The following is a 27,181-nucleotide window of genomic DNA, read 5'->3' as shown; positions in this document are numbered from 1 at the left end:
CTAGATCCTACCAAACTGCAAAACCTGCTTAATCCTTCCCACCTCGCTAGCAGGACCTGCAGTAACAGCCTCCTTTACGCGCCTCTCAAACTCATCCCTACCCTCAACATCCCGAGGAACCTGAATGATCTCCACAGCTGGCGTACGCAAAAGCCCTCGAGAAAGCAGGTCCTGGAACCACAGCAGAAGAGATTCCTGCTCTGCAGCAGTACGACCCTTTAGCTGTTCAGATAGACGAAAGTTCCGAAACTTGACCTCGGACCAGAACAGCAACCGCTGAGATAGACCAACAATTCCGCTTGCACCGCCGAGAGAACCGTAGTTGACATATGTTCCACCGTGAGAAAGGGCATTGGCAAGTCTCTCGCCAGACTCACCAAAGACAGCGTCGATGGCGAGCACGATACGACCCTTTGCAGCAGCATCAGCGAGTTCTGCCGAAGCTTGTGTGCCATGCTCAGCAAGATCTGTCTCGGTGATCACGATCTCAACACCCTGGCTCTGCAGATCAGCCTTGAGAGCATCGAAAGCGCTACCCTCCCGATCACGCACGACGCTGCAGGTACGAACACCCTTGAGGCGCGCAAACTGCGCTACAAGCCTCGCGATGGTTCCAGAACCTGCGTTCTGAATGATCCAATCACCTGGCTTCAGATCACGCATATCCTCGACTAGGAGGTAAGCCGGTAGAAAGGCCATGCGCAGTAGAGATGCGCCAAGCAGATCCTTCGTAGGCGACAGGGGAATAACATCCGTCACGCTAAGAATAGCTTGGCTTCTCCAGGTTCCTAATCCATGTCGACGCGGAACAACAATGTCTCCGGGCCGAATGTGGGTCTGGGCAGGGTTGGTCAGTGGCCCCACTGCTTGGACGCAAGCCACGCCGTCATAACCCAGGACGGGTTGGTTGTCTAGGGTATGCAGCGGCTTGACTGGGTAGCGACCTGCAAGAACGAGGAGGTCTTGGGGGTTGATGAGGGAGAAGAGGAAAGATACTAGAATCTGGTCGACGCCGATGGAATCTGGTGGAATTTGTTCTTGTTTAGGGTAATGAAATCCTACTGAAGATGGTTTGCCGTCAGAGGATTGAACTTGGGTAATCGCAGCCATTTGGCAAAGAGTCGTAAGTGAAGTGCAACGCGAGTCGAGTGGATAGATTGAATTTGAGAGTTTGGCTTGCGCTACTAGTTCCTTGGTCTAAAGACCCAAATTTATATCCCTGACGTGCATCACTTTAGTCCACAACCTTCTGGAGCATATCCTCAAGAACGACAAGAGATCTCGAGATGCAATTGCGGCAGCTAGTGCTAGCTCACAATCAGGCGATTTCCCCGAGCCTGTTGGTCACCTCGCGTAGGCACCCGAACGGGGACAAATTCCATTTTTAGGCTAAACTCCTTGCGAATACCACACAGTGCGCTGTAACGTTACGGTACAGGCCGGATTCACTCGTCGCCTTGTTCTTGTTTTCTTTACCCTATAGGGCCAGACTGGCAAGGTTCTGAATCCCTTCACTTTGCATGGTTTCTATCATTTTCTACGAAATTTCTAAGCATCGTTTCGTGCCTTCTGAAACCGGTTGTTGGTTGTGATAATTAGGGATTTAATTACAAAAACTTTTACGCTTCCCCACAGCGTCAGGAATACATAACCCCAGATCACGACCTAGCGTTGAAGTTTTCGCTCATCGTTCAACAGTGTCTTTTAGCGTCATAACCTTAAAAACTTTAATCTTGTACAACTTCTAATTTCTTTTCTTCACCATGTCTTTCTCTCAGGAGAAACTGTCCGGTCACAGCTCGGACGAGTCTCGCTTGTCACCATCTCCAGGTCCTTACTCCTCAGGCAACGAAGCCCTTAGGGAACCCCAGGTTGAGAAACCAGCACCTGACCCCTCTCCTCGAAATGTTCATGGTGTCAGGTGGTTCCTGGTTGTCTGTGCTCTTCTATCCGCCCTATTTCTCTACGCTCTCGACAATACCGTAGTCGCCAACGTTCAAGCCAAAGTCGTAGAGACCTATCAACGCGTTGATCTCGTTCCCTGGCTTGGTGTCTCTTTCGCACTCGCATCAGCCGCCACGACACTTCCCTGGTCCAAAGCCTACGGCACATTCTCAGCCAAAAAGCTGTTCATCGGCTCTACGACCGTCTTCATGGGTGCCTCTGCGCTCTGCGGTGGCGCTCCCGATATCGACTCCTTCATCGTCGGCCGTGCCATCGCTGGAGCAGGAGGTTGCGGCATGTACATGGGCCTTTTGACACTCTTGTCCGTCACTACTACGAACGCCGAGAGACCAAAGTATCTCAGCCTTACGGGCTTTATCTGGGGTATTGGTACTGTTCTTGGTCCTGTGGTTGGAGGATCGCTTGGCGATAGTAGTGCGACTTGGCGATGGGCCTTTTACCTGAACCTCTTGGTCGGGGTTGTCATTGGTCCAATTTATGTTCTTCTCCTCCCCGACTTCAAGCCCCAAGCTGGTGTCCCTTTGACTAGCCGTCTAGCTCAGATCGACTACCTCGGTACAGCTCTTTCAATCGGTTCCGTCCTATGCCTTATCATGGCGATGAACTTTGGTGGAGTTCTTTGGAGCTGGGATGCAGGCAGGAGTATTGGTCTGTTTGTTACAGCCGGTGTCTTGCTCATCTTGTTCGTCCTCCAGCAGGTCTTCACGATTGGCACCACTTTTGAGAACCGACTGTTCCCCATGCACTTCTGGAAGAGCCGTACCATGATTTGCCTCTTCTTTACAATGAGTAAGTCATGCATTCTAAAAGACTCTTGTATTAGACCACTCAAACTAACTGTTCCTTCAGTGCTGGCAACGTTCGGTAGCTTTATCGGCATTTTCTACCTGCCTCTGTATTATCAATTCACTCGCGGAATCACGGCTGTAGAGACATCGGTCCACCTATTGCCCTTCATCCTGTTCCTAGTCGCCTTCAACTTGTTGAACGGTCAATTCATGGGCCGAACAGGATACTACTATCCTTGGTACATCGTAGGTTCCTTGATGGAGCTCATTGGTGGAGTTCTAATGTGTAAGTAACACCCGCTCTCTGACAATACCTGAACTTCAGGCACTGACTATGCACTAGACACCGTCGATGAGCACACATCTAATGCCAAGATCTACGGCTACACTATCATCCTCGGCACTGGCGTCGGTTGCTTCTGTCAAGCTGGCTTTGCAGTCGCTCAGATGAAAGTAAAGCCCACCGAGATCCCTTACAGTGTCGGTTTCATGACAGTCGGACAGATGCTCGGCATCGTCTTTGGTACTGGCATGTCCGGCGCTTTGTTTGTCAACTATGGCCAGCAAGCTCTCCAACGCGTTTTCCCTAAAGTCTCCAAGACCGAGATTGCCGACGCTCTCGCCGGTGTCGGTAGCGGTCTCATCGACTCCGCAAAACCTGACGTAAAGGCAGAGGCTATCCATGGCATCACGAGAGCGATTCAACTCGCATACGTACCTATCATCGCGGCTGGATCTATTTGTCTGATTTGCAGTCTTGCGATGAGGAGGGAGAAGGTGTTCCACTAAGAGGCGCCAGGAGCCAGTAGGCTATCGATCTCTGGTCCTGGTAGTCTAGAGTTGGGCTGGATAGTTGATTCTGAAGGAGCTGAGGCTATCCAGAAGAGGGAATCGTTCTGCTAACGAGATTACCTGAAATGTCAGAAGCACAAGACTTGTAGGGGATAGTTAATGTCCGTAATGAAGTATGTAGGGAGTGGAGTTGTATCTCATAGAACAAGGTTGACTTTAATACATTATAAAATTAAACATCAGAAGCTGAAAGTCCACATAAACCCGACCCTCTCAGCAATGAATAGTCACCGCATGTGCACGCCATGATACCCATCTCGGAACCTATTCGCCTCTCCGTCGTGGTCTGGTGACTGGACAGGTCAGATCCCCGGAGGATATCCCAGAAGGAGACTTTCGCCATTACATGCCGCGTTTCCAGCTCGGAGCCTTCGAGATCCACCTTTAGCTGTTACACCAGATCAAGTTCATGGCCGCTAAGAAGGGCTGCACTCCAGCTTTCAGTATGCAAGCTGGCAAGGGGTAGGAAATGGTCCAAGCTCGGGAAGACAATTCATGTTTATGTTTGTAATCTCAAGGCCATTATAAATCTTCTCGGGAATAGTTGGTAAGTCGGACCGACGATGGACTTTTCGGACATTTTCATAGTCCGTGTCCAAGAAGATAGTCCATTAATATTGCCAATTAAGCTTGATGAATTCATATTGACTATTTAAGTAGTATTAACAGATCTAACAAGCTTTCATTTGTAAAAGTACCTATATTAGTCTTAACTCCTCGTTGTTAACCTTTCCAGCTAAGAAATAATTCCCAACTCGCTATTTGGCTGACAAGGACTGCGACTAGCTAACTGGTGTAAATAAAAAGCCCCTTTATATAATAAACATTGAAAACACAGGTTGATTATCCAGATGCACGTTGCTCTATAGAAACCATTTAGACGCTAGTGTTCCACCCGGTGCAACAATGAATCGGCTGCAAGAACCGAAGCAGAGTGTCGGTCGGAAACAGGCTATCCATTAATAATAGCTGTTAGTGCTTTACTCGGCATAAACAAGGGAAATGCCTAACTCCGAGACCTGATTGATAAGCCCATGCAGAGAGTTTCCATCGATTTAGGCCACTGTAGCAGGGGCTTCATTTTCCGGGACACAGATCGAGTTGCACAAGCGGCTAATGAGTCCTATGGCGGGTGAGCCAGGTGTATGGATGCTGTGATACAAAATATAAAGAGCCCTTAAACTATATATATCTCTTGCTCAACAAAGCCAATAATTTATACTAAATACCTAACACTTCTTACAATAACACTGGTCATATTCCACGCTACTGTCAAAATAGCAGCCATGTCATTCTTCCCTCCTATCCGTGCCTCAAACGTCCTCATAGCCGAGGCCGATATCCCCAAAACCGCTGTCTTTGTAGGCGGTACTGACGGCATCGGCAAAGCTACTCTGACAAACCTTGTCGCTAGGTGCTTCCCAATCAAGGTCTATATCGTGGGCCGCAATAAGGCAGGGCATCAGACTCTCCTGGACCACCTCAAGTCTTTGAACCCAAAGGCAACCCTGATTTACATCGAAGGCCAGATCTCTCTTGTCAAAGACTCTCACCGTATTGCTAGTCACATCGCGGCCCAGGAAGAGAAGATTGACCTTCTCTTCCTTTCAGCAGGCTACCTACCCTTTACTGGCCGCCAAGGTAAGCCCTCCTAAATCATCACAGAATAGTGGCCCTATGTGGCTTACAATAATCACAGAGACTTCTGAAGGTCTAGAGGCATCTCAGGTAGTGTCCTACTACAGCCATGTCGTTTTCATCATGCGTCTTCTACCGCAGCTCAGAGAGGCTGCCAAATCGTTTGGATCGCCACGCGTCGTCAATGTACTCGCCGCTGGAAAGGAGTCGAAAGATTTCTTTCTCGAAGATTTAACCCTCAAAGAGCCCGGTCGATTTAACATCCCCAATTTCGCCGCCCACGCTGCTACCTCCGCCACCCTGACTCTCAAACCTATCGCTGAAGCGCCGGAGAACAAGGACATTATCTTCATTCACTCGCATCCTGGCATAGTTAGCACAGACTTGTTCATGAAGAGTTGGGCGGGGAAGTTCGATCCGAGCATGGCTACAGCTCCGCCTGCGGGTGACTTTGTCAAGCTTACACCGGAAGAATCCGGCGAAAGATGTGTGTATTTGGTCACGAGCGCGGAGTTCGGAGGCAATGGTGTTCCAGTACAGAATGGGCGACATGCAGCTCAGACTCTGGCCCATGGAGCCAGAGGTTCGCTTTTCTCAATCAACGACAAGTTCGAGATTGTGGAACAGGACAATCTACTTGCTGATCTTGAGAAGATGGGCGCTTCTCAAAAGATTTGGGATCATACCTTCGAGGTCATTCAGTCTCTTGCCGAGTCAGATTAGATAGATCTAAGTAGCTACCAGTATCTGACCGTCAGCCGTCAGTAAAAGTATCTGGACCAGAGTGGAGAAAGTTTTCTCTCAAATTTCTCAAGGTGCGTATCCCAACTGCAATATAGTACCACATCCAGCGAAAGAATGCCCAGGCACACATTAAGGAGCAGAACGTATCCGCCAATAATTGACAATGGTCTGGCCTCACCCTAAGTCCAATCTTGAAATAACACCGCACTCTATGCTTTGCTCTTTATTCGGACGTCTGTGTCAAACTTGGAGACGAGATTGGTATAAACTCAATGAAGAACCATAAAGTTGCTTACCTACGCATGATGCATCGTTCAGATCACTTTGACTCAACCACGGCAGCAATAGCATCAATGAGTTGGTTGAATCGAAAGTCGAGATCTTTTCGCAGAATTGCCGTGTACGCATCAGGCAGAGGGCTACCATTCGCAAGCCAACGGAATTGCGTCTTGTTAGGTCCCAGAGAGTCCAGGATTGTAGTTCCATAAGCGATCATATCGGGATAGTCAGGCCTGCGCACTCTGAGTGTCATAGAATGGTTCGCTGCGTCAACCTCGGTCATCTCCTCCGAAAATGTATAGCGCTCTCCTTTATGCTCTCCTTCAGGATACTCGTAGTCAAAGGTGCGAGTGCTGCCGATCCCAAAGCCTTCAACAGAGAGTCGAAGGCAACCAGGATACCACGCTTTCTCAGCCCCAAAGCCAGCAATCATGCCCCAAACTTCGGCAACAGGGGCATTTATCTCGCGAGTGACACAGACGTATTCATCAAGCTGATGCTGAGCCATGGTGAGAAGATGCCCAAACTGGAAATGTGTAGGTTGTAGTTGTTATCAAGTTGTTGGTATGAATTGGGACTGTGACCTATAACAGGACAACTTATTGCTGTTCTTATATCCATAGAAGCTTTTTTTTAGGTCTCCAGGGAATGACAAATCGCTTTTGGAATTATGTTTTCATACAGAGCATTCGCACAATACATCCATCCGAGGCCCGACTGCTAGGCCGATGCTTGAACGTAGTTGTGGATCTATATGGGCCTCGGCCAAGACGAACTGACTTAGCAAACAGGTCTCGGATTGGAAGAATGTTATTAAGTTCTTGATTGCATTTCATAACCGGCTTTAATATTGGCCCTAAGAGTGTGTATAAATAAGCAGATAGTTTTATAGCTTAAAAGATAAATACAGTAAATAGGGTCATATCTCTAAACCTTATTAATTTATATAATTACTTATTCAATAAGGAGTATTAATATATAAAGTGAAATAATATAAATTTATAATAAATCAGTAGCTTACTAGAAACTTTATTATAATGGGAAACGCTATAGCGAACTCGATCTTATTAGTGAACTAACTTAAATGCTAAAACTGCAAAAAGCAAATATGTCGCTTGCCCCGTACTGGAATCGAACCAGTGATCTTATCATTACTAGTGATACGCTTTACCACTGAGCCAACGGGGCTTCTTTAGCGAGTTCAACACGCTTGAGCATTCAGTTGGTGTCGGTCTCTATGCAGTTTACCGAACTCGATGTATGTGCGTATTGAGGGCGATTCACAGAGTACGAGCTTATTTCCACTTCATTGCAATGCGCTCCAAGTACCAAATGCCCCCAGCGAGCGTTAGAGAAATACATTTCAGCACTGTGTAATACCTAGCTGGTGAGAAACAGTCCACGGCGGTATTTGAATTATGCAGCCTATACAGAGACTGAAGTATAGTTAATGGATATCGCATCTAAGGCGCTTGTTTACACTCCATTGACTTCTGTCAATGGTTTGGGATCAAGCCTTCAGAGCTCTCATCTTTTCCTGATCCAGTAAGCTCTGTGCGGGGTGAATACCTGGACCTCATGATGAGATGAAGCGTACCTATCACCTCGTACTCCCAGGGCGCTATATTTTAGTGCGTGCTGCAGCCACCTTAGTCTAAGAAGCCGATATTTATTAGCATCCTTTCTCCCTCCTAAAGCTGGTAATTTCACATCTGCTAAAACTCATACCGCTCTGGCATAAAAAGAAACACGAATGGCGGATACGACATCTAATGAGTCGCCAGAGATACAGGATGATCAACACGAGACCTCGCTCGAATGTGAGATATGCAAGCGACAGTTCTCGCGGTATGAGCATCTGAAGCGACACACTCAGACGCACACTCAAACAAAGGCTATTGAATGCACCTACTGCAATAAAAGATTCAGTCGCAAGTAAGTACCATCTACCATCAAGAACAAATACCTTATTTGAGCTATGCCATTGCCAACAATTTGCTTACTGCTGTCAATTGTCTAGGGATGCGGCACAGCGTCATGAACGGTTACATGGACGGGAAACGCCTGGAGGCGCACAAAACTCAACTGTTTCGTCACTACGGCGAACCTGCGCCCCTTGTTCTAATTCACGCATCAAATGCTCAGGAGGGACACCATGTACCTACTGCGCGGCGAGAAATTTTGCATGCTCTTACCCGCCCCGGAAAAGTCGGCAACGTCAAATCATGCCTAATTCCTCTGGAAAGCAGGGTTTTGCAGGTGGAAGAACAGCGTCAACTGTGCAGTCGCCTGGTACTATAGCTACGCCTGGGACCGCACTTGATTGGCTTGAAACTTCGACGCGCCAACAAGACATGACTGGTGGTGTTCAAGGCCAGAGAGATTTGATACAAAGTGATCAAATTACCAGTAACGACGGCCAAAGCTCATCAGCGAATAGCCATTTCAGGCGTGACGCTGAAGGGCCGACGAGTATCGTTGGTGATATCACAGACACCTATTCGTTGCCCACAAACTGGCTTCCATTTGATGATGTCCCACTGAACCGCTCGTTCCTACATAGTCTTAACGACATGCCCCGTCTAGAACCTGCAACTGCTCCCCAGAACCCTGAGACGCAAGCCTTGCTTCCGATTCTCCCAGAGATACACGAGCAAAGCTTACAGCAGGACCATGTTTCTGCCTTGATTGCCTCCATGGCCTCAAACAACCAAAGGAAAGCACAGTCTTCGGAAATCAGTGAAGATCCTTCGCTCCCCTGCATTAAAGCCACGCATTATTCAGACGGAGCGGGTTTCAGAGAAAGCCGAGCAGAGAGATACATGCGACAACGACGCGCTGCATATGGCGAAGATCATGGACCAAGTCCGGACCAGCAGATTCAAATATCATGGATCAGCGACCTAGATGCCAGAGTCGAGGCAGCGAGCCAACGGAATGAAGCCTCCGGTGACGTCCCAGATAGTATATTCGAGGAGCTCATGTCAAGACTGGACTCTCATGCTACCAGCTCCCACATACTTGCCGACTTTGCCGCACACAAAGAAAGTCTGCTAACGAAAAGCACATTTCAACTATTTGTCAGCCTTTACTTCGAGCACTTTCACCCGGTAAACCCTTTTGTTGACGGATCGCATTTGTCTATTCCCCTCTGGGGCTGGAGCCTGTGCCTAGCTACCGCTGCCATTGGGTCTAAATACTTTGGTTCTGAAGAAGTTAATCGCTTTGGGGATTGCTTAACCTGCATCCTGCATGAGCTCATGGCAAGAGAAGTATATCAATCGCCGCCCTATAATCTGACAGGTGTCTAGCTAACTTTGCATAGCTCGATTTTGTCAACTCCCAGGAGCCGTTGCCTTACATACAGGCCCGGATCCTGGCGTCAGTTGGACTCTGTCAAAGTCGTCAGCCGGAGCTCCTCAGATGCGGGTACAATGCCTTAGCGATGGCAGCGCAAGCATGCCTTCGGCTTCGCTTGCTGAGTGAGGATGATAATATCGGTTCATATCAGGATGATCAGAGTCTGGAGCAGAAGTGGATCACCTGGCGATTTCGAGAAACACGAAGAAGGACGGGTCTTTTCATTTGGGTAAGTAGCTCGCTTCGCTTGTTTGCAATTGATGTCATGTTCTAATATGACGCATAGCTAGCCAGTTGTTATTTCGCTCTTGCTTCTGAGCATCACCCGTGCTTATTCCCCGATAAGCCTCAACTGCGGCTTCCATGCCGAGAGGAACTATGGGCGGCCAAGTCGCCACAGGATTGGTCTACAGCAAGGTTAGCAGACCGAGATGCCGATCCAACAGCCTTCTCTGCAGAAGAAGCCTCACGACCTACAGTGCCTGAAGTAACTTTGGAGCTTTGGCGAGACTTGAAATCTCAGCATTCGACGAATTTATTTGCGACCATAGTCATAATCCACATGCTGGTGCATCGCCGATGGAACGCCAACGAATACTTGGCTGATGCACTTCGCGACATGCCACAAGGAAATCAGCCAAACTTCATCCACGCACCTGAGAGAAGGTACCTTGGTTCAGTACCCGAATACATAAAGTGGCGCAATCAGTGTTGTGACTGCTTGGATGTGCTGCACTGGGAAGCACTAAGTCTATCAGCCAAGGCAGAAGGACTTGAAGATCCAGTATTACTGCATCTACATCTAGCCCGACTCTCACTCCTTGTCCCAGTCCAAGACCTACTCACCTTTGCTGCCCAGAATACTCTCTCGGGGATTGTACACATGACCCCCAGTAGTCTCTATCGCCATGGTACCTCCAGCTTAGGACCAAGACAGACTATCAAGATCTGGGCGACTCAAGATCGATATAAAGCTCGTCTGGCAGTGATACATGCCGGGGCTGTTCTGTGGCATGTGAGGAGATACTCATCAGACTCCATTGTCGAACCATTTTCTCTATTTCTTGCATCTTTGGTCCTTTGGGCTTACGGGCAAACCTCGAATATTCGAAAGGTTTACGAATCTGCATGTACTATAGCACAGTCTCCATTGAGCGACAACGAGGACTCTATGAGTCCTTCGACTACGACACAGGGTTCATTAGGAAGCCATGCGATAGGCGATAACATGTCAAGAAGACGGCGAATGCCAAGGACCATGCAATTAGATAGGCCGATGGACGATGAACTTGTTCAGTACTTTATAAGATCTGGTGAGGACTTGCGTCTTCCTCTTGAGGGAGTGGATGACCTTTGTGCCACCAAAGGTCCATTACAGATTCTGCAAGAAGTGTCGAGTTTACTGATGGAACAGCACAAGCCTTGGGGTATTTCTGAGACTTACGCTAGATTTCTACAAGACCTAGGAGTGCCGCAGTGGGATAGATGATCGCAGTGTAGACTGAGAGACCAATGGGGATTGACACTGGGGAAAGGGGAATTAGCATGATGTCTTCTTAGTCGGTCCCCCGATGTCTTATGGAACGATAGCTAATAGATGAGCTCTATTCGAGCCGCCAACAACTACTTCAATAGCTATTTAAAGGAAAGCTAGGTTCATGAACTATGTTTCGCCTAGGATCAACACAGAAGTCCCTTTGCAGCTCTAAACCTTGATCACTCCTGTTCCCTGGCTGTTATCATATGCATCAACGTGATAGCTCTTGAATTTTCTCGTAGGAAGCTTGGCCTCGAACATCAGGTCAAGTTCTTCGTAGCTGCGACCCTTCGTCTCAGGAAGGCGGAAGAAAGCCCAGACAACACTAAGACACGCAAAAGCGAACCAGAAGAAACCAGTTTTGCCTGTGATCCGAGGTTAGTATTTCCAGAGAGCTAAAATGGGAGTGATGTACTAACCTTTCCAATTCCAAGCAGAAGGATTCATCATATATGGCTGAATTACATTGGCAACGATTTGCGCCAGGTAGTATGAGGTTCTGGCCAACACTACTGTCTTGGATCGCAAACGCGTGGACGAAACTTCGGCAGGGATGGCCCATCCGATTGGGCCGACGGTAAGAGAGAAAGTAAGGAGCCAGATCAAGCAAAGGATCGACTGAACCCACTTGACGGCCGGATTGGTAGTGTTGGTAGCTAAAGCGCCGATGATGAGGAGCCACATGCTCATGAGACTCATGCCTGCGAGATACAAGTTTCGGCGGCCGATGTGTCTCATCAGGAACCACGAAGCAATTGTACCACAGAATGCCATTCCAGTGCCACCAAGATTGAGGTTGTACGAGGTTTCCGAGTCCAGTCCTGCTTGCTGGAAGAAGTACGTGGCAGAATAGGCGAATTGGGCACCGCAGGTAATCTGGCCAAGGAACGACACACAAGCAATCTCCGTACGGCGTATATCAGCTGTCTTGAAGCAATCCCAATATGAAGTGCCTTCTGAAATACGTTTCTCCGTCTCGTTCGTGTGAATCATCAGGGCAACGAGAGGCTTTGCTTGGGGCTTCTCGTGAGCGGCCATGAGGCGGAGGACACTCTTTTCAGCCTCGTCGTATCGACCTTTACGGACAAGATACCAGGGTGACTCGGGCATGAATACACAGGCGACGAAGAGGAATGGGATCCACAGCCATTGTAGAGCAAAAGGAACCCGCCATGCCCAGTCGTTGTCCCACTCAATGAAACTCTTGAGGACCCCAGCGCCGATAAGCTGGCCTGTTGCGAAGCACATGTTGGTATAGGCTGTAAGATATACGCGAAGAGGAAGCGGGCATAGTTCGGAAGCATATGCAGGACCGATCGTGGCGAAGATACCCCAAGGGAGTCTTGGTCAGGAATTAGCAGAGTTACTAAAGATGATAGTCCATCAGGGGAGAACTTGGTCGACTTACCCGCAGAGAATCTGTCCCACTGCCTGAAGCTCAACAGACATGCCAAAGAATGACACCATGACAAACGCAGCCATCAATACGACGCCGAGAAAGAAGGCAGGTCGATAACCAAAGCGCTGTATGATGAATCCATTCAAGATGGCGCCAACGATGGCACCGGCTTGCGGACCGCTCCCCATGGCACTCTGCCAGCGGGCAGGGATCTGATACGTCTGGGTTGAATCCTGATATTCTCCAAATCGACGAGCGTAGGTAGGGTAGGCATAGAGCGAGCCAATCAAGATGGTATCATAGCCCTCCATGATAATGGAGAGTGACACTACGAGGGACCAGGCGACAGCCCATGGGTAGGATTTGAGAGCTTGACGAACAGTGAGAGCATGCTCATGCGCATTTGCTGCTTGGGCTTCGTCCAAGGTGGCTTCCCAGGAGCCAGCACGGCCAAGAATGGCGTTGGAATTTCCCTTTTGGCCGTGCGTATCGTGCATAGCTAGGTCTTCGTTGTGCTCAACCGAGTGAGCAGAGATGGTCTTCTCCATGGCCGGTGCAGTAGTTCTATTTGATGCTGCTGATGATAACAAATACTGATAGTAGGAAGTGGATATGGATCAAGATGGCTGCTATTGAACTCGCAGAGCGTCCGAGCTCTGGATTTTATACTTGCAAACGAGTAATTCCTGACTCTGACGAGTCGCTATGACTTTCACCTGGGATACTTCAAAGTCGGATGACAGCCGAACTAGCTCTCAGGCCCCGTGGGGAAATGCCACGAAGTGACCAGAATGCGGAGAAGCAGGCCACACCAATATCATGCGCTCCAATGTGAGGCATTGTCAAAGCGTAAAGAATTCCCATTGATCTAGACTCAAGACTAAATTGGTGTGCCAGGTTCTTCGGGATTCCGTGGTGTTCGTGGCCGTCTAGTCCCTAAGACTACACCCAATCCGGGACAAGCCTCGTCGTTGAAGATTTATGTCGGACAATCCACCCCCACAATGAAATCCCGATACTCAACTACTGCCAGCCACTAAACCTTTACAGGCCAACCGAGCTTAGATATTCGCTGTAGAGTCCGGTATCATCGCTTATTCCACCCCCACTCTGTGTTTCCTAGTACCCGGGATTCCTAACCTTCTTCTGAAGGGTGAGGAGCAGAAGCGGGACCAAGACCAGTAGCACAATGTCAACGCTCGTATTAGGAGAGGCAGAGATGGATAATGTGTTGGGTTAAGTAGGGATCTGCATCTCTGACATGTATAAGAGAAAGTGTAGGGTTATCATATGTTTATGCATCCCTCTGACGTTCACTCCTTTTAGATCATTGCAGCATCATCGTCTTTGCAATGGCAGAGAATCCCGTCTTCATCTCCTGGAAAACCACCTCGTTGACCATCAACTTTACCAAGAACGAGTCTGGGGCCATTTGCCTTTTTGAGATTCTCCCCTTGAATCATTGCCACCAGAAGTCGGCTTCACACCTCTTTGCCTCGTCCGAGTTACCACTCGTCAGTGTCAGGCTCAGCGGCGAAGGCAATACCAATGATAAGACGGCAAAATCACTTGTTGGCGGATATCTGTCTTCCAGGTTGAGATACAAAAGTCACCATCAGAGCCAAGATGGAGATGTACACATACTGGACATTCATAGTGCGGATGAAAGGGCGGGAATCTCCGTGACTGCTCACTTGAGCATATACGGAGACGTGCCTGTTATTCGCTCAGCCGTCACAATCAGAAATGAATCCAAGTCATCTGATGTTATTGTCACGCAGCTTTCATCTTTGACCATTGGAGGCCTGACAACAAGATCAAATGAATGGAACAAAGACTATGTCCTTAGGACGGCAACCAATACATGGTTCAGAGAGGCTCAATGGCGCAAACACTCACTGCCCTACCTTGGCATAGACAAAAACGGTATCTGTGAGCTACACGATGGTCACTCAGGGTCGCAGGCAACCTTTGGTCTCCAGAACAGGGGATCCTTCTCAACTGGCTCGTACCTACCGATGGGTATATTAGAGTCTGAGTCAAACTCGGATACCTGGGCTTGGCAGGTCGAGCACAATGGATCCTGGAGATGGGAAATCGGCGACTACAAAGACAGCATCTACATCGCGGCTGGAGGCCCAACCAAGGCAGACCACGATTGGAGGCATACTCTACGTCCCGGTGACAGCTTCACTTCGCCCCCGATCGCGCTGACTCGCGTTTCGGGATGTTTCCAAGACGCAGTTCGTGCACTGAACGACTATAGACGACGAATCATTCGCCCGCATGATGATAACAAGAGGCTTCCGATAATTTTCAACGACTACATGAACTGTCTCATGGGCGACCCAGACGAAGACAAGATCGAAGCTTTACTTGACCCAGTGGCCCAGTCAGGGGCCGAATACTTTGTCATTGATGCCGGTTGGTACGCTGATGATAGTAACTGGTGGGATGACGTTGGTCTGTGGGAACCTTCCAAGAAACGTTTTCCCTCTGGCTTCAAGACACTTATGGTCAAGATTAAGAGCAAAGGGCTCATTCCAGGGCTGTGGTTGGAGCCTGAAGTCGTGGGTGTCCGAAGTGTTGTTGGTGAAAGACTGCCAGAGGATGCATTCTTTCACGAGAATGGGCAACGAGTTATCGAGAGGGGAAGATTCCAACTCGACTTTCGCCATCCAGAGGTGCAAGCCTGGATGACCAAGGTCGTTGATAGACTTGTGGTCCATTACGGCGTTGGGTATTTCAAGTTCGACTACAACATCGAAGTCGTCCAAGGAACAGATGCTCCAGGGTCGTCATCCGCTGGTGCCAACCAACTCCTCCACCAGAGATGTTATCTCGACTGGGTGCGGTCACTACTCGATAAGCATCAAAATCTTGTGATCGAGAATTGCTCCAGCGGCGCGCAAAGGATGGATTACGCCATGCTGTCAGTCCACTCTCTCCAGTCAACCAGCGACCAGCAAGACCCTATCCTGTACGCAGCCATCGCTGCAGCGCTGCCAACATGTGTCCTGCCTGAGCAAAGTGCGAGCTGGGCATATCCTCAACCGGAATGGAGTGACGAGCTCAATGCCTTTACTGTCGTGAACAGTCTGTTCGGGAGAGTGTATCTCAGCGGTAGACTGGATCGCTTGAGCCCTTCGCAGATGGAGCTCATCGTCGAGGGGATGCAAGCCTACAAGACGATTCGTCCGCATCTTGTGACTGCACATGCTATTTGGCCGTTGGGACCACCTCGATGGCATGACGACTGGATCTCGCTGGGCTTGGAGACTAGCAATGGTCTATACCTTGCAGTGTGGCGTCGAGGCGGGAGCACCTTGAAGGAGATATCGCTACCAAGACTGGCTGGATGCGGCAAGGTTCAAGTAAACGTCATGTATCCCAAGCGACTGCCTACTCAAGCCATCTGGAAGGAAGGAGATAATATTCTAGAGCTCAAATTTCCCGTGACGAGGTGTGCTCGGGTTCTTCATATTACTAGCTAGATAGAGAATCGATCTGTTGAATCTCCCTTTCACTGCCGCGAATTGCTAATACTATAAAAAAAAACCGAAGAGTTGGTTGTTCGATATACTTTCAAGCTCTCGAGCGTCAGATATCCGGCTGAGTTTCACAAAAAGCGGACGGACAAAATCCGGGACAGTATCACTCAATTATAGACAAGCTTAAAACTGGCCACAGCGCCAGAGAGACCAAGTCTCCAAGACACAAGAACCAGCCCATTATGTGCGCTCATATGAAAAGACTAACGCAGGCTGTGACTTGTCTGTGTTAGTGTACCTAGAAGGGCTCGGAAATAGTCAAAACACCGAAATGGCGCCGACTACAAAGTAATGGCACCTCGTCTCAACTGTGAGGAATTTATCGCCACCTGATTCAAACGCAATGACCAGTAACAGAATCGATGTTCTGAAGAAGTTTCCAGGTATCATGGACCTTGAAAACAGGGTGCAAGGGAAAGGCAAGAGAGGCGAGTGATGCCTTGATGATTGTATTTTACGGAGTCCAAAAATGTAACACGGAATAATTTCCGCGGGCCCTAGAATAAGCGCGGAATACAGATTCATGATGCGCTGTTTATTCATCACCTTCTAGCTTGGAAACGGCAAAACGTCATTTCCTGTGTTTATTGCGAACTTGCTATTATAGTGCGGCCTTAAATATACTGCCCAAGATGGGAGAATCTCAAGCTGAGGTACCAAAGGCGATGTACTGCAAGGTGAAGTGGTTGTACCGCTCATCCCCTTCAACCCCCCAATAGCAGAGGTTTTCAGGTGTTCACAACAGTGACTTCTATAGCCCTGCCGAAGCAGCCTGACAAGTAATGAGGCCTCAAAAATACAGTCTTGAAATCTCTTGGCATTGTTCCTTCTGTCGAGCGTTGAGGTCTACCTGTCAATAATCAGTCGGTCCAGATACCACGAAAGCTAAATTCTACTGGCCCTTCTAAGAATACATCTCCTTTGCCATCCCAGCTCACTATAACAGATCCTCCATCGCACTCCACTTTCACTCTGCCCTCCAACAAGCCGCGGCGAACGCCGTTGACGACTGCCCCACACGAACAAGACCCTGAGCCCAGAGGAATACCACCGCCTCGTTCCCATATCCTCAGTCGAATGTGCGAGGGGGTCAGCACTTGAACAAAGTGAACGTTTGTCTTTTCTGGGAACAAAGGGTGCTTTTCGATAGCTGATCCACGCGCCATGACGTCCACGGCTGACAGATCGTCCACGAAGAACGTGCAATGTGGATTTCCCATATTGCACGCAGCGGGATCTCCAGATAGAGGCAGCCTGAGAGTATCGACCTCGTGGGCGGTTGGAATCTCGCGCCAGTCTATAAGAGGGCAGCCCATACTGACGGCAATGAAGTGATCCGAAACCTTGTGGCATTGTAGGAGTCCCCGTATCGTCCTTAGAGTCGTAGTGGATGAGCCAGTTTCGCGCATCAACTTCCAAGCCACGCCACGGGTAGCACTCCCACAGGCGTTCAATGTTGAACCGTCTGCATTCCAAAAAGCTAGATAAGCTGCTGCATCGTTGCAAGCTGACAGAACCACGAGTTGGTTGAATCCGATCCCGCGATTTCGATCTCCAAGTCGTCTCGCAATATCCTGATCGATTATGATGTCCTGGTCGCGGAGATCAACAATGACAAAGTCGTCGCCATTGGCATGCATTTTCTCGAATTTGATAGTAGTCATTTCGGGAACCTCAGGAATATTGAGACGATCTATAGGATTCTTATTGTTAAGGTCTATAAAGTAAAGAGAGTACTTGATAAGAGAACGCATACTCTCTTTTGCTAACAAGGGTGACCTGAGTCATACCCTTCCGACATCGGGCTAGGGCTGCCACGTAACTTGCAAAATGCCACCATTCGGCTATTTAAAGTCTTGCATAGGATTAGAGTATATAAGAAAAATCTAGGGCAGGGAAGGTAGTATGTCGCTTAGATAGTTGTCATTATAGGGGTAGATTGTTTCATATCGTCCTACGCCCTCAACAACGAGATAGCTCACAGCGTGATTTTCATCATCGTGCCCTCTCCTCTTGTTGCAGCTCGTTCTCCACGCTTCGGATAATACGTCAGTATACACTCTTGGCTTTGTATTTCTTAACTGGACCTTCATCGTCATAAAGTCTGCACTTCAGAAGGTGGGTGCTGCTGGTTTCGAGAAAACCCTTCAAAGGCAGTCATCATTGCCGGTATGCGGTAACAATCCCGGGGCCATGTCGTATTGTGTGAACTAAAACATAGCGACGGGTTTCACGCACATGATGTTGAGTCAGACTGTCGTGCATGTACAGACTTTATTGGTTCTCATGGACCGGGCGATAACCAAGCTGCATGGCTTCTTTGAGAAGAACAGCCGCTCAAACAAGGGTTTATGTGTGCAGAGCTTAATTAAGAAGAAGATCTTGGCCGTTGTGACGGCATATCTGGCAATCGTGCCAATGGCATTCGGGCGCGCGGACCTACTCCGATTTCACAAGGGATTGCACGATCGGTATACCCCTGAGGGCGGACTACCTTGGTCATTTGGGCAAGTCACGGCAGTGGCAGTCTGGTTCCCGGTAGTCTGCAAGTTCGTACATTATTGTGAGCCCTTTCATTAATTCCTTCCGACGTGTATGCGGCCGTTGACTTATCTTGTAGGTGTAGTGGAAGATGGTGTCCAGGCGCGTATCGACAAGGACGAATATGTCGTATCACGTCGCGAAACAGCCATTCCAGAATCAAAGAGCTCCAAAGAACCTGGGTCAGATAAAGTTTCCTTGATCGGGTCTGCCGTTCCGGGTAGCATGATTGGGGCGGAGTCGATCGAGATGCGAGCCTCACTGGATGCTTAGGCGGAAAGCTTGCTCATGAGACCACACGCAGGCTGGAGTCTTGACAGGGAGACACCATGAGTCGACTTTGTCTAGACTTGTTGGGTTTTGGATGTGCCTTGGTTCCGTTTCTGGGGTTCTGGGCTTGTTGGTATGGTCACAGGAAAAACACTGAAACAAACGAGATTTATTTCTTGCCTCACCATAATATTCATCGCCGTAAAAGCATGACCTCAAGTTGCGAACATCACTGCTTTTACACCACTAGACCCGCAATATGTTACACTTTCCTGATATACTTCACGAGTAACTGCTCCGCCACCAGAAGTTGCTCTTATCAAGCTGTAAGACGTAGTGCATGGTACCATTGCTAGCCCGAGTATCTGGGAGACTGTCGTCGTCGATCTCAACACGGCACTGATGATTGACGTGTGGAAGGCGTGGAATCCTAGCGTGAACTCATTCCAACCTGCGTCGGGTGACAATACGGAAATCTGGCAGAAGGCTGCTAAACTTCTGGGCAAGGATGTTCTATATGAGAGTGAGGTGGTGTCTGCAAAACGAACCAAGAGCGGAGTGAAGATTGAGGTCAGAGATAAAGATGGACATATCACCAAGATCAGCGCCAAGAGACTGCTGATCACTATTGGGCCAGAGACTATCAACCCAAAGTACTTTGACCTGAGCAGTGAAGAAGTGGAGATCTTCCATTCCGCTGCTGGCAACCGCTACCTCACTGGCATCGTATCTCACCCTTCCTTGCCGGCAGCTGGAATCACCAACGTTGTACCAGCAGCTGTGAACGGAAACTATGTCGCGTATCCAACCGCCCCCTTCCAAGCCTACTTCCAGTATAAAGGAAACTCTTCGACCGGACCTATCCACCGTGCTCTAACTGTTGTCCCGAGAGAGACTTCGATCGAGGACGCTAAGAATCTCGTTCGCAAATCTGTTCAGAATCTCATTGATGAGGGAACAATCCCAACTGGGAAGTCTAGCGATCTCGATTTCAGAACATTCTCGGACCATGGAATTTTGTATAGGCGCTGGTCTGCCGAGCAGCTGCGTGGTAGTATCTTTGCGATGGCGAATGCTCTTTAGAGTCAGCGATCGACTTGGTATACTGGGGCTTTCTGGATGAACAACGATTGTGTCATGTTGTGGAATACTACGAACGCCATTCTGAAAGAGATGCTCAAGGACATATGAATCAGGGTAGTTTGGTCTGCTTGGTAGTTGTGGGCTTGGGGTACCTGGCTTCTCCTTGCTTCTCTTCCTGACACAGACTAGCAAAATTCGTCACAATAGCAACTTGTGTCTAGTTCAAATGTTCTGTTAACATGTTCCTTTCTCCGAGATCAGTGCTGTGAAGAGAAAGTGATGTGATGCTGTAACAAAGGTGAACAGCTTTTAAAACCGTCGCGCGATCAGAAGCCTTTAGCTCAAACTCAACATGGTTTTACTATCAATATCAGAAACACACTACTTAAGGAGGAAAAAGTGTTTGTAACCATCTGAATCCAGTCGTAATTAGTCCCGAATGCCATCGTTCTGACCCCAAACCCAATGTATGTTGTTTCCTATCTCAAGTCCTTCCTCAGTCTCCTTGGTGAGCGTGTCAACCAGTGACTTTATCCCGCTCTCATTCAGCCCCAGACTCCCGTCCCGATCTAGTAGCATGATACCTTTGAGGCTTTGTTCCATGTACTCCAAAGCCACTCTGTTCACGGCTGAGGTCAAATCAGGTCTTCCCAACGTGATGAAGATCTTTTCGTCTACGTGCTTCAAACCAGCCTGCTGGAATTGAATTGGCAAGAGGACAGGGCACCTTGCGCCTGTCAGCTGATATTTCGCGTACACGCGCTGGGAAATCAGCGTTTGGGCACTTACTTTGGGTCACGTCCGAATTTGACGGCCGCTGCCGACTCGATCCTCTTCCACTCATTGACCGAGGCCGAGTATGGGTTACTGGCATATCCATAGCCTCCTACGTCGCACCAGAACAAGTACCCATCCGGCTTAAGCAGTGTCTTGAGATTCTTCACAGCCTGCAGCCATTCGTCCTTCTTCAACGCCGCATAGAGCAACTTCACATGTACCAAATCATACATGCCGAGATATTCTTTTGGAAAGGGCACCAGCACGTTGCCATACTGTAACTTGACATTTGCCGGGAACGAAGCAGGGTCGTGGAACTTCCTTGTATCAATGTCGAAGCCATAAAGTTGTGCTTCTGTCGGGAGTTTAGGCGCGAGCTCCTTTAGAAAGATCCCGGTGCCGGTATCTGCGTCTGCGACCTTGGGCGCTGGAAGTGACTTGAGGTGCTGCCAGATGACGGGAGGGAGGTCATCGCGCGTGACGGCTTTGAAGAAGCCATGCTGAAAGTCAAGACGCTGTCTTTCTTTATCGGCCTCGCCATGGTTAAGGGTGTAGATCGAAGACATTTTGTATCACCGGAGTGAGGTTGGTTGATAGTTAAAGCTTATGTCTAGAGTGGGGATGATAGACAAGGTAAGGATTCATAGCAGAGTTTAAGATGCTTATCGTTATATATTTATATGAGTGGTCATAATAGCTGTTAAAGATTGTCTGTAGCACTACCGGCATCTTCGGAATCCGAACCACAGACTAGTGGTTATAACACGTTCTCTGTGCTGATTTAAGTTATCAGCCACAAATCAACAGCAAATAAGGCATCTGCCGAGAATGGACGCTTGGGTCACACCTGTAGCTCGCATAATTGACAAGGGGATCCCTGCGCTTATCTTTCCCCCCTCTTTGCAATGTACCATTTCACTTCTTTCGGCATATTATTAGGTGGTACTTTCTTCTATTAACCTAAGACTGAGAAACTCTCGTAATTTTACAGTTTCACTATGGCAATGGCGTCATTTCCGCTATTCGATGTCTTACCCGCCGTTGACGATTACTATGAATAGCGGGAGTCAGTGTTCAGCGCTGATCGATCCCTAGGATGAGCGGAGAGTCAAAAGTCCAGACCTCGAAGCTAAAGCCCACGAGACGGTAGAAAGATTGAAGGAATTGGAACAAGTCTATAATAGAGCTACTACCTTCTGGTTCCAGATTCGAAGTTGACCATCGCTTCCTTCGTGGGCAAACTGCCATCAAGACGAACAATTTGTTCCAGATTGCGCGAAAGGGAGCCTTCTCCCTCGCCATTTCGACTGAATTCTTCTGCCGCAAGGAAAGTTGAAAGATACAGGAGCAGAATAGTTAATACATCAGATGCGACCGCCCTTTGCCGTTCAAAGTATGTATTCCCTGTGGCTACCTGAGTTTTGGATCTTTCTCGACAAGAGGCATGTGGCGTTGACACGGCACAGCTGCTCGCTGATGTTTTCCGCATTGAGCTCCCCAAGATCAAAGTATCGGGGTTGACGTCTTATGGCACAGGGTTCAATTGAGCCCGCTTACGCAGCTGATGGTTTACATCACGCGTCTCACACACGAGCCCGCTTACACCCTATTTCTAAAGAACCCATCAAATTGTGTAGAATACCTGCATAGAGCGTGAGCAGTAATTTCCACATGTAAGCTGTGGTATCTAGCAATCCGTTATCGTACTCATGAATCGCTAACTCATTTTCGTTATAGGCTTCGACTTGCAGGGCTAAAGGTATGTCGGCCAGCCTTTTTCTTATTGGATCCCGAACTCCTCAAGGTGGGAATTAAGATCGTTTGGCTGGGACACGACCTTCGCTTTATTTTCCATGCCGGCGAGATCCAGGATCATGGAGAGGATACTGACATAAACCTCTTGAGTGCTATTATACTCGGCGATAAGCGTATTGGACATGGATTCAGCCTCGTCCAAAAGTTCATGTTGATGCAATCAAGCAAAGAGAAGAATGTCGAATGATGCTGTAACGTTACTTTCTACACAATGAAACCTCGACGTATCATTCTGAGGCTATGATATTCAAGGCAGTGACAGGTTAGTATTAAATACGTGGTTGCATGAGAAGTTGTTTACTTTATCGTCCTTGCTGTCTATTTCATCAACCCTTCTCTCCTATGAATATAGATGCTGCTATCCATCCTGCTCTTTGACCTCTATTGGTCTGAGCAACACTCTCATATCTTCTCCTTCAACTTCGCCTGCATAGCACCTCTCATAGCCTCAACCGGGGCCTGCCTTCCAGTCCACAACTCAAACTGGGCGTATGCCTGCTCCTCCAGCACATCGACTCCCCTATAAACCGTCCAACCAGGATATCCCTCGGCGACTGTCATCATCCCAGTGACTTGCGGCCTATACGCCATCTCTACCAACACTCCATCTTCAGTCCCTGAGAACAAGCCAGTCGGGATCTTGTCCGCTCCAAGATCGTCAGCCGGCACGCATGCCACAATCAGCCTGATCTGAGCATCCTTTGCAGCGGCAGCCTCCTCCAATGTTGCAAATGACCGGGTCTTGAGGTCAGGGAACCTCGAAGCTAGCTCCTCAGCCTTGCTCAAGGTCCGGTTGACGACAATGAGCTCCCCAAAGCCTAGAGTCTGTACGGCGTAGCATGCCGCTCTAGCAGCGCCTCCAGCACCGAGCACCAAAGCTGATGATGAAGCAAAGTCTCGAGCTCCAGATTTCTCAACACATCTCTTGATGCCAATCCAGTCTGTGTTGTCGCCATGAAGCACTCTTTTCCCGTCGACTTCTGTTACAACAACGGTATTGATAGCTTCAATGCTTTCTCCTCTTGGAGAGAGTGATCCCAGCAACTTCCCGATCTGTAGCTTGTGTGGAAAGGTGACGGATGCACCGCCAAAGTCAGGCCGTTGAATTATGCTCTCGACTGACCCATCAACATTCTCGCTTTCGTGAATCTGGTAGTGATGCGGTAGGTCAAGAGTTTTGAACCCGGCGTTGTGCAGTGCTGGTGATAGAGAGTGCGATATGTTGTGGCCGAAGATGTAGAATTGCTTCTTAACATCTCCCTGGACATCAGAGGAATGAGTCATTGCGTTTGTTGTAGAGCCGTGGTGGTTATTTAGGCGTTGATGAGATGGAGTATTGTCATCTGCAACCATGATGAATGGGTGAATGAGAGGTCAAGGAATGACTGATGATGTTGAGAGCACTGATCCTTCGATAACAGAACAGAATATTAAATCACCTGTTTCCCTCGACTGATAAGAAGTGGAGCACGCATTGTTGTGATAGACCGGTCACCAAGGGAGTGGGAAAGAACTTTGCCGGCTGGGGCAACCTCCAAAACTGGGCGTCTTTAGTGCATTCTCCTGCCACAAATTGTTTAGGAGGTCATTCAGAGGCACAGTGATCCAAAGTTACCAATTTATAGCCATCCTCAAGAATTACAATATGTCTAGTATGTAGTAATAGCAGATGATCCGTGCAAGGCGTCAAAGTCATGTGGACATGGCTCGCATTGGAGTCTAAGATCTGGCGTTGCACAAGCACATATGTGTGCCCCTCTCAATTAGAATCCCATATCAAAAAGATGTTCAAGATTACTAGGGGCATCATCAAGCATTCCAAGATGCTGCATGAACTCTGGTGGGTTTGCCAGCCTATCTGCTCGTTAGTCGCGAAAACGGTACTCATTCTTCGTGGACCTACCAATCCGTTGAATCCAACGTAGCGAGGCTGTCAAAGAGGCCGTCGTCATCAATGTTTGCCCCCAAGGCTGGGTCTATTGGGAATGACATTCCGCCTGGTGGTTGTGAATGCATTGCATTGCCCGGCACTGACGTGTCCACCTTGCTCGAAAATAGTGTTGATGGAGTTGGTGGTAGTTCGAAACGGGATGGTACTGGTTCCTTGCCAACTGCAATATGCATTGGGAGGAGAGAATGGCTGCTGCTTCCGGCCGGTATAGCCTCTAAATCGTTATAGGCATCGGCTTGAGACGTTCTTCCTAACGATTCTTGTAGGGTATCTAGGCATTTCGCAATCGATTCTTTAGCGCAATGGAAGTCATCGCCAAAATTAGTACCTGCATAGTACGCTTCCTGGTCATGCAAGGAGCTCGCTAATAATTCCATGCAAGTATTGATGACAGGTGGGATAGCACAGCGACCTATGCTCAGGACGCGTTTCTCTGTGATGCCAGCCAACCATGCGACATTCTCCCAATAGCCGCTGGGGCGGTCGACAATAGGACGGTTTGCAACAGTTGCTGCCATCTCAAATATGGCGACTGAAGCTACCCAAAGACCAAGAGCCTGAGGTGACAGGCTGGTAGCTTTTAAGCTACCCATAGTGCTGAAGTTCTCTCTACACAAGCCTATGAGCTTGCCGAAGCTCCCAGCCGGATCAAGGTTCTTTTTGTGGTGTATCAGATCATTCAATGATAGAACGAGTTGGAGGTATCTGTTGAAGGTGCTTATCACATGCCCCGGAACATGTGAGTTCGGGTTCTGTTGGTCTTGCTGAGATTCTGGTTCAACGAGGATCTTGAGGTTGCATGGCTCCCATTCCTCGTTTCCATCAGCCAACAAGCCGTTCTGAAGTAAGAAATTGGAGGAGGTGAGGTAAGGAAGAGTATCGAGACGTGCTGCAACAATTGTCTCTAGTATCGTGCAACCCATCATTGTCCGTTTTAGACCATCTCGGCTTGACGGATCGATTGTGGTGCCTTGTGCGAATAGCCCAAGGGATATCGCTGTGTATATGGCCCGGCCGATGGTAGTCCATGCTAAAGACCAGTGTTTTTGATCCATTTCAAAGAGGCATATGACAAGCAGAGCTCGAACGTGTCCGAGATCAAAGGTAGTTGGGTTGGCGAATAAACTTGTCTCGAGTAGATTCTGTGGCGATCTGAGACTACTCATAACATCAGATTTGCCGTTGGGGGTATTCGATAGAGTTGTTGACTGATGTGAGGCATATGCTAGGACGGCTTGAAGAAACGCCATTTCTCCTGTAGACAGTGAACTAGAAGACGTCGTCGTTGGCTCGTTGGATAATGTGTACGCAGCTCGTAGCAGCTCGTGTTTTTGAGATATAGGAAACCAGCAGTGTGTCGTCTCGAAATAGAGATCTAGAAGATATGACCAGTCCTTCGGAAGGTCAGGGATAGCGGATGGCAAGGAATCTGGGGCCCGTGATGCGGGTTCTTGTTTGCGGCTGACAGTGGTGTCAAATAGTTCTCCCCCACGTGGTCGTAAAGGTGAATCATTGGTAACAGGTAAAGGAGAATAATCAAAGGTTGGTAGGTCAGTTTGTGTTGTAATCGTGTCCATTGGCGTCATGGGAGCCCCTGACGAATCCTTTGTTGATACCAAAAGCGTAAGCCCCTCAACCACTTTTGTATCGAAAATCTGACTCGAGTCGGCACCTTCTTCTTCAAATTCACTCTCTGTAGAGAGGAGATTTCCCATTTTCTTAGCAACGGAGGACTTATGCCATGCTTCGAGTAGAAGATCGACAGAGATATTGGTGTCATGTAAACCGGATGCAGGATAGAAGGAAGCTTGTTGAATAACACCCTCGAGAATTCCACATATCCACTCTTCACTGCCATTGATAGACTTGAAAATGAGTCCCAGCAGTGTTTCTATGCCTCTTACGTAGCCAGGTCGTAGTCCCCGTTTCTTTGATGGTCCATAGCTGCATGTCCGATTATTGTCGATGCATGACTTGCATGACGGGCGTTGGCCACCGCATCGGTCTTTTCGTCTCCTACACTCGTTGCATGCTCGTGTTATTCGATGCCGCCTACGTCCATTGGGCCCCTTGGCTGAAGTCTCCGTGTCGGTCCTTGCTCGTTTTGGAGCTCGTGGACTGGGTTCTGACTGACCTCTGCCTTTCGTGTCCTGGGATGTGGTCGACATTGTGGGGCTTTAGTACTGTGTTATTATGATACCGTCACATTCTTCTGTGCATCTTAATTGCAGGTTGTTGACGCCGGCCAGATTTCATGAATTCTCGAATTCATCAGACTCACTCATCACAATCATCCTTCTCCATCCTTTCCTGATTCAGTAAGTGTTGTGCGGGGTGACTGGGGTCGGACTGGAGCGGCAGAAATTTCTACCGCTGACATTTGATTGGTTTGGAATATGCCGCGGCCACTTACCTACCCTGGGCGAGTATCAAGGGCCGGGAATATGATTAAACACGCTGAAGGCAAAGGCATCGTTGGCCGCTCTGGGAACAGTACCATGGCCTCTTACCTACCCAGGACTCTGGTGACTCGAAAACATACTCCTTGGACTTTGGCTTGATGATTCGACGGGTCTGATCAGTCTTGTCCACCACATACTCACCACTGAATCACCAACGAAACATCAAGGG

At 48.6% G+C, this 27,181-nt stretch overlaps 12 protein-coding genes across 12 annotated transcripts; 5 read left to right on the top strand and 7 right to left on the bottom strand.

The window, feature by feature from the left end:
* On the bottom strand, window positions 1–1,110 carry FTJAE_1494 (2 4-dienoyl reductase precursor; the record flags this gene model as incomplete). The annotated part of the gene is made up of 1 exon (XM_037347589.1): window positions 1–1,110. One exon carries the CDS (start codon window positions 1,108–1,110, stop codon window positions 1–3), a length of 1,110 nt encoding a protein of 369 aa, XP_037211346.1.
* A 653-nt stretch (window positions 1,111–1,763) lies between these two features.
* Window positions 1,764–3,542, top strand: FTJAE_1493 (major facilitator superfamily transporter; the record flags this gene model as incomplete). Its single annotated transcript, XM_037347588.1, has 3 exons — window positions 1,764–2,754; window positions 2,815–3,039; window positions 3,097–3,542. 3 exons carry the CDS (start codon window positions 1,764–1,766, stop codon window positions 3,540–3,542), a joined length of 1,662 nt encoding a protein of 553 aa, XP_037211345.1.
* A 1,349-nt stretch (window positions 3,543–4,891) lies between these two features.
* Window positions 4,892–5,966, top strand: FTJAE_1492 (short-chain dehydrogenase; the record flags this gene model as incomplete). The annotated part of the gene is made up of 2 exons (XM_037347587.1): window positions 4,892–5,246; window positions 5,305–5,966. The coding sequence occupies 2 exons, from the start codon at window positions 4,892–4,894 to the stop codon at window positions 5,964–5,966; spliced, it is 1,017 nt and encodes a 338-aa protein (XP_037211344.1).
* A 340-nt stretch (window positions 5,967–6,306) lies between these two features.
* On the bottom strand, window positions 6,307–6,774 carry FTJAE_1491 (polyketide cyclase dehydrase; the record flags this gene model as incomplete). The annotated part of the gene is made up of 1 exon (XM_037347586.1): window positions 6,307–6,774. The coding sequence occupies one exon, from the start codon at window positions 6,772–6,774 to the stop codon at window positions 6,307–6,309; it is 468 nt and encodes a 155-aa protein (XP_037211343.1).
* A 1,717-nt stretch (window positions 6,775–8,491) lies between these two features.
* Window positions 8,492–11,115, top strand: FTJAE_1490 (transcription factor ZMS1; the record flags this gene model as incomplete). Its single annotated transcript, XM_037347585.1, has 3 exons — window positions 8,492–9,538; window positions 9,592–9,855; window positions 9,913–11,115. 3 exons carry the CDS (start codon window positions 8,492–8,494, stop codon window positions 11,113–11,115), a joined length of 2,514 nt encoding a protein of 837 aa, XP_037211342.1.
* A 216-nt stretch (window positions 11,116–11,331) lies between these two features.
* Window positions 11,332–13,110, bottom strand: FTJAE_1489 (alpha-glucoside transport; the record flags this gene model as incomplete). Its single annotated transcript, XM_037347583.1, has 3 exons — window positions 11,332–11,528; window positions 11,583–12,505; window positions 12,572–13,110. The coding sequence occupies 3 exons, from the start codon at window positions 13,108–13,110 to the stop codon at window positions 11,332–11,334; spliced, it is 1,659 nt and encodes a 552-aa protein (XP_037211341.1).
* An 804-nt stretch (window positions 13,111–13,914) lies between these two features.
* Window positions 13,915–16,056, top strand: FTJAE_1488 (alpha-galactosidase; the record flags this gene model as incomplete). The annotated part of the gene is made up of 2 exons (XM_037347582.1): window positions 13,915–14,156; window positions 14,220–16,056. The coding sequence occupies 2 exons, from the start codon at window positions 13,915–13,917 to the stop codon at window positions 16,054–16,056; spliced, it is 2,079 nt and encodes a 692-aa protein (XP_037211340.1).
* Window positions 16,057–16,973: 917 nt separating this feature from the next.
* FTJAE_1487 (diaminopimelate epimerase) lies at window positions 16,974–17,867 on the bottom strand (the record flags this gene model as incomplete). The annotated part of the gene is made up of 1 exon (XM_037347581.1): window positions 16,974–17,867. One exon carries the CDS (start codon window positions 17,865–17,867, stop codon window positions 16,974–16,976), a length of 894 nt encoding a protein of 297 aa, XP_037211339.1.
* Window positions 17,868–18,983: 1,116 nt separating this feature from the next.
* Window positions 18,984–20,007, top strand: FTJAE_1486 (amine oxidase; the record flags this gene model as incomplete). The annotated part of the gene is made up of 2 exons (XM_037347580.1): window positions 18,984–19,057; window positions 19,281–20,007. The coding sequence occupies 2 exons, from the start codon at window positions 18,984–18,986 to the stop codon at window positions 20,005–20,007; spliced, it is 801 nt and encodes a 266-aa protein (XP_037211338.1).
* A 785-nt stretch (window positions 20,008–20,792) lies between these two features.
* On the bottom strand, window positions 20,793–21,350 carry FTJAE_1485 (methyltransferase domain protein; the record flags this gene model as incomplete). Its single annotated transcript, XM_037347579.1, has 1 exon — window positions 20,793–21,350. The coding sequence occupies one exon, from the start codon at window positions 21,348–21,350 to the stop codon at window positions 20,793–20,795; it is 558 nt and encodes a 185-aa protein (XP_037211337.1).
* A 1,651-nt stretch (window positions 21,351–23,001) lies between these two features.
* FTJAE_1484 (shikimate-5-dehydrogenase) lies at window positions 23,002–23,952 on the bottom strand (the record flags this gene model as incomplete). Its single annotated transcript, XM_037347578.1, has 1 exon — window positions 23,002–23,952. One exon carries the CDS (start codon window positions 23,950–23,952, stop codon window positions 23,002–23,004), a length of 951 nt encoding a protein of 316 aa, XP_037211336.1.
* Window positions 23,953–24,362: 410 nt separating this feature from the next.
* On the bottom strand, window positions 24,363–26,718 carry FTJAE_1483 (quinic acid utilization activator; the record flags this gene model as incomplete). The annotated part of the gene is made up of 3 exons (XM_037347577.1): window positions 24,363–24,453; window positions 24,503–26,441; window positions 26,685–26,718. 3 exons carry the CDS (start codon window positions 26,716–26,718, stop codon window positions 24,363–24,365), a joined length of 2,064 nt encoding a protein of 687 aa, XP_037211335.1.
* Between the last annotated feature and the right edge of the window lie 463 nt (window positions 26,719–27,181).

The sequence above is a fragment of the Fusarium tjaetaba genome (assembly GCF_013396195.1).
Source record: "Fusarium tjaetaba strain NRRL 66243 chromosome Unknown NRRL66243_c0000028, whole genome shotgun sequence".
Classification (NCBI taxonomy): domain Eukaryota; kingdom Fungi; phylum Ascomycota; class Sordariomycetes; order Hypocreales; family Nectriaceae; genus Fusarium; species Fusarium tjaetaba.
Note: the sequence above shows the minus strand (reverse complement) of the source record. Positions and strands in the feature narration are given on the sequence as shown.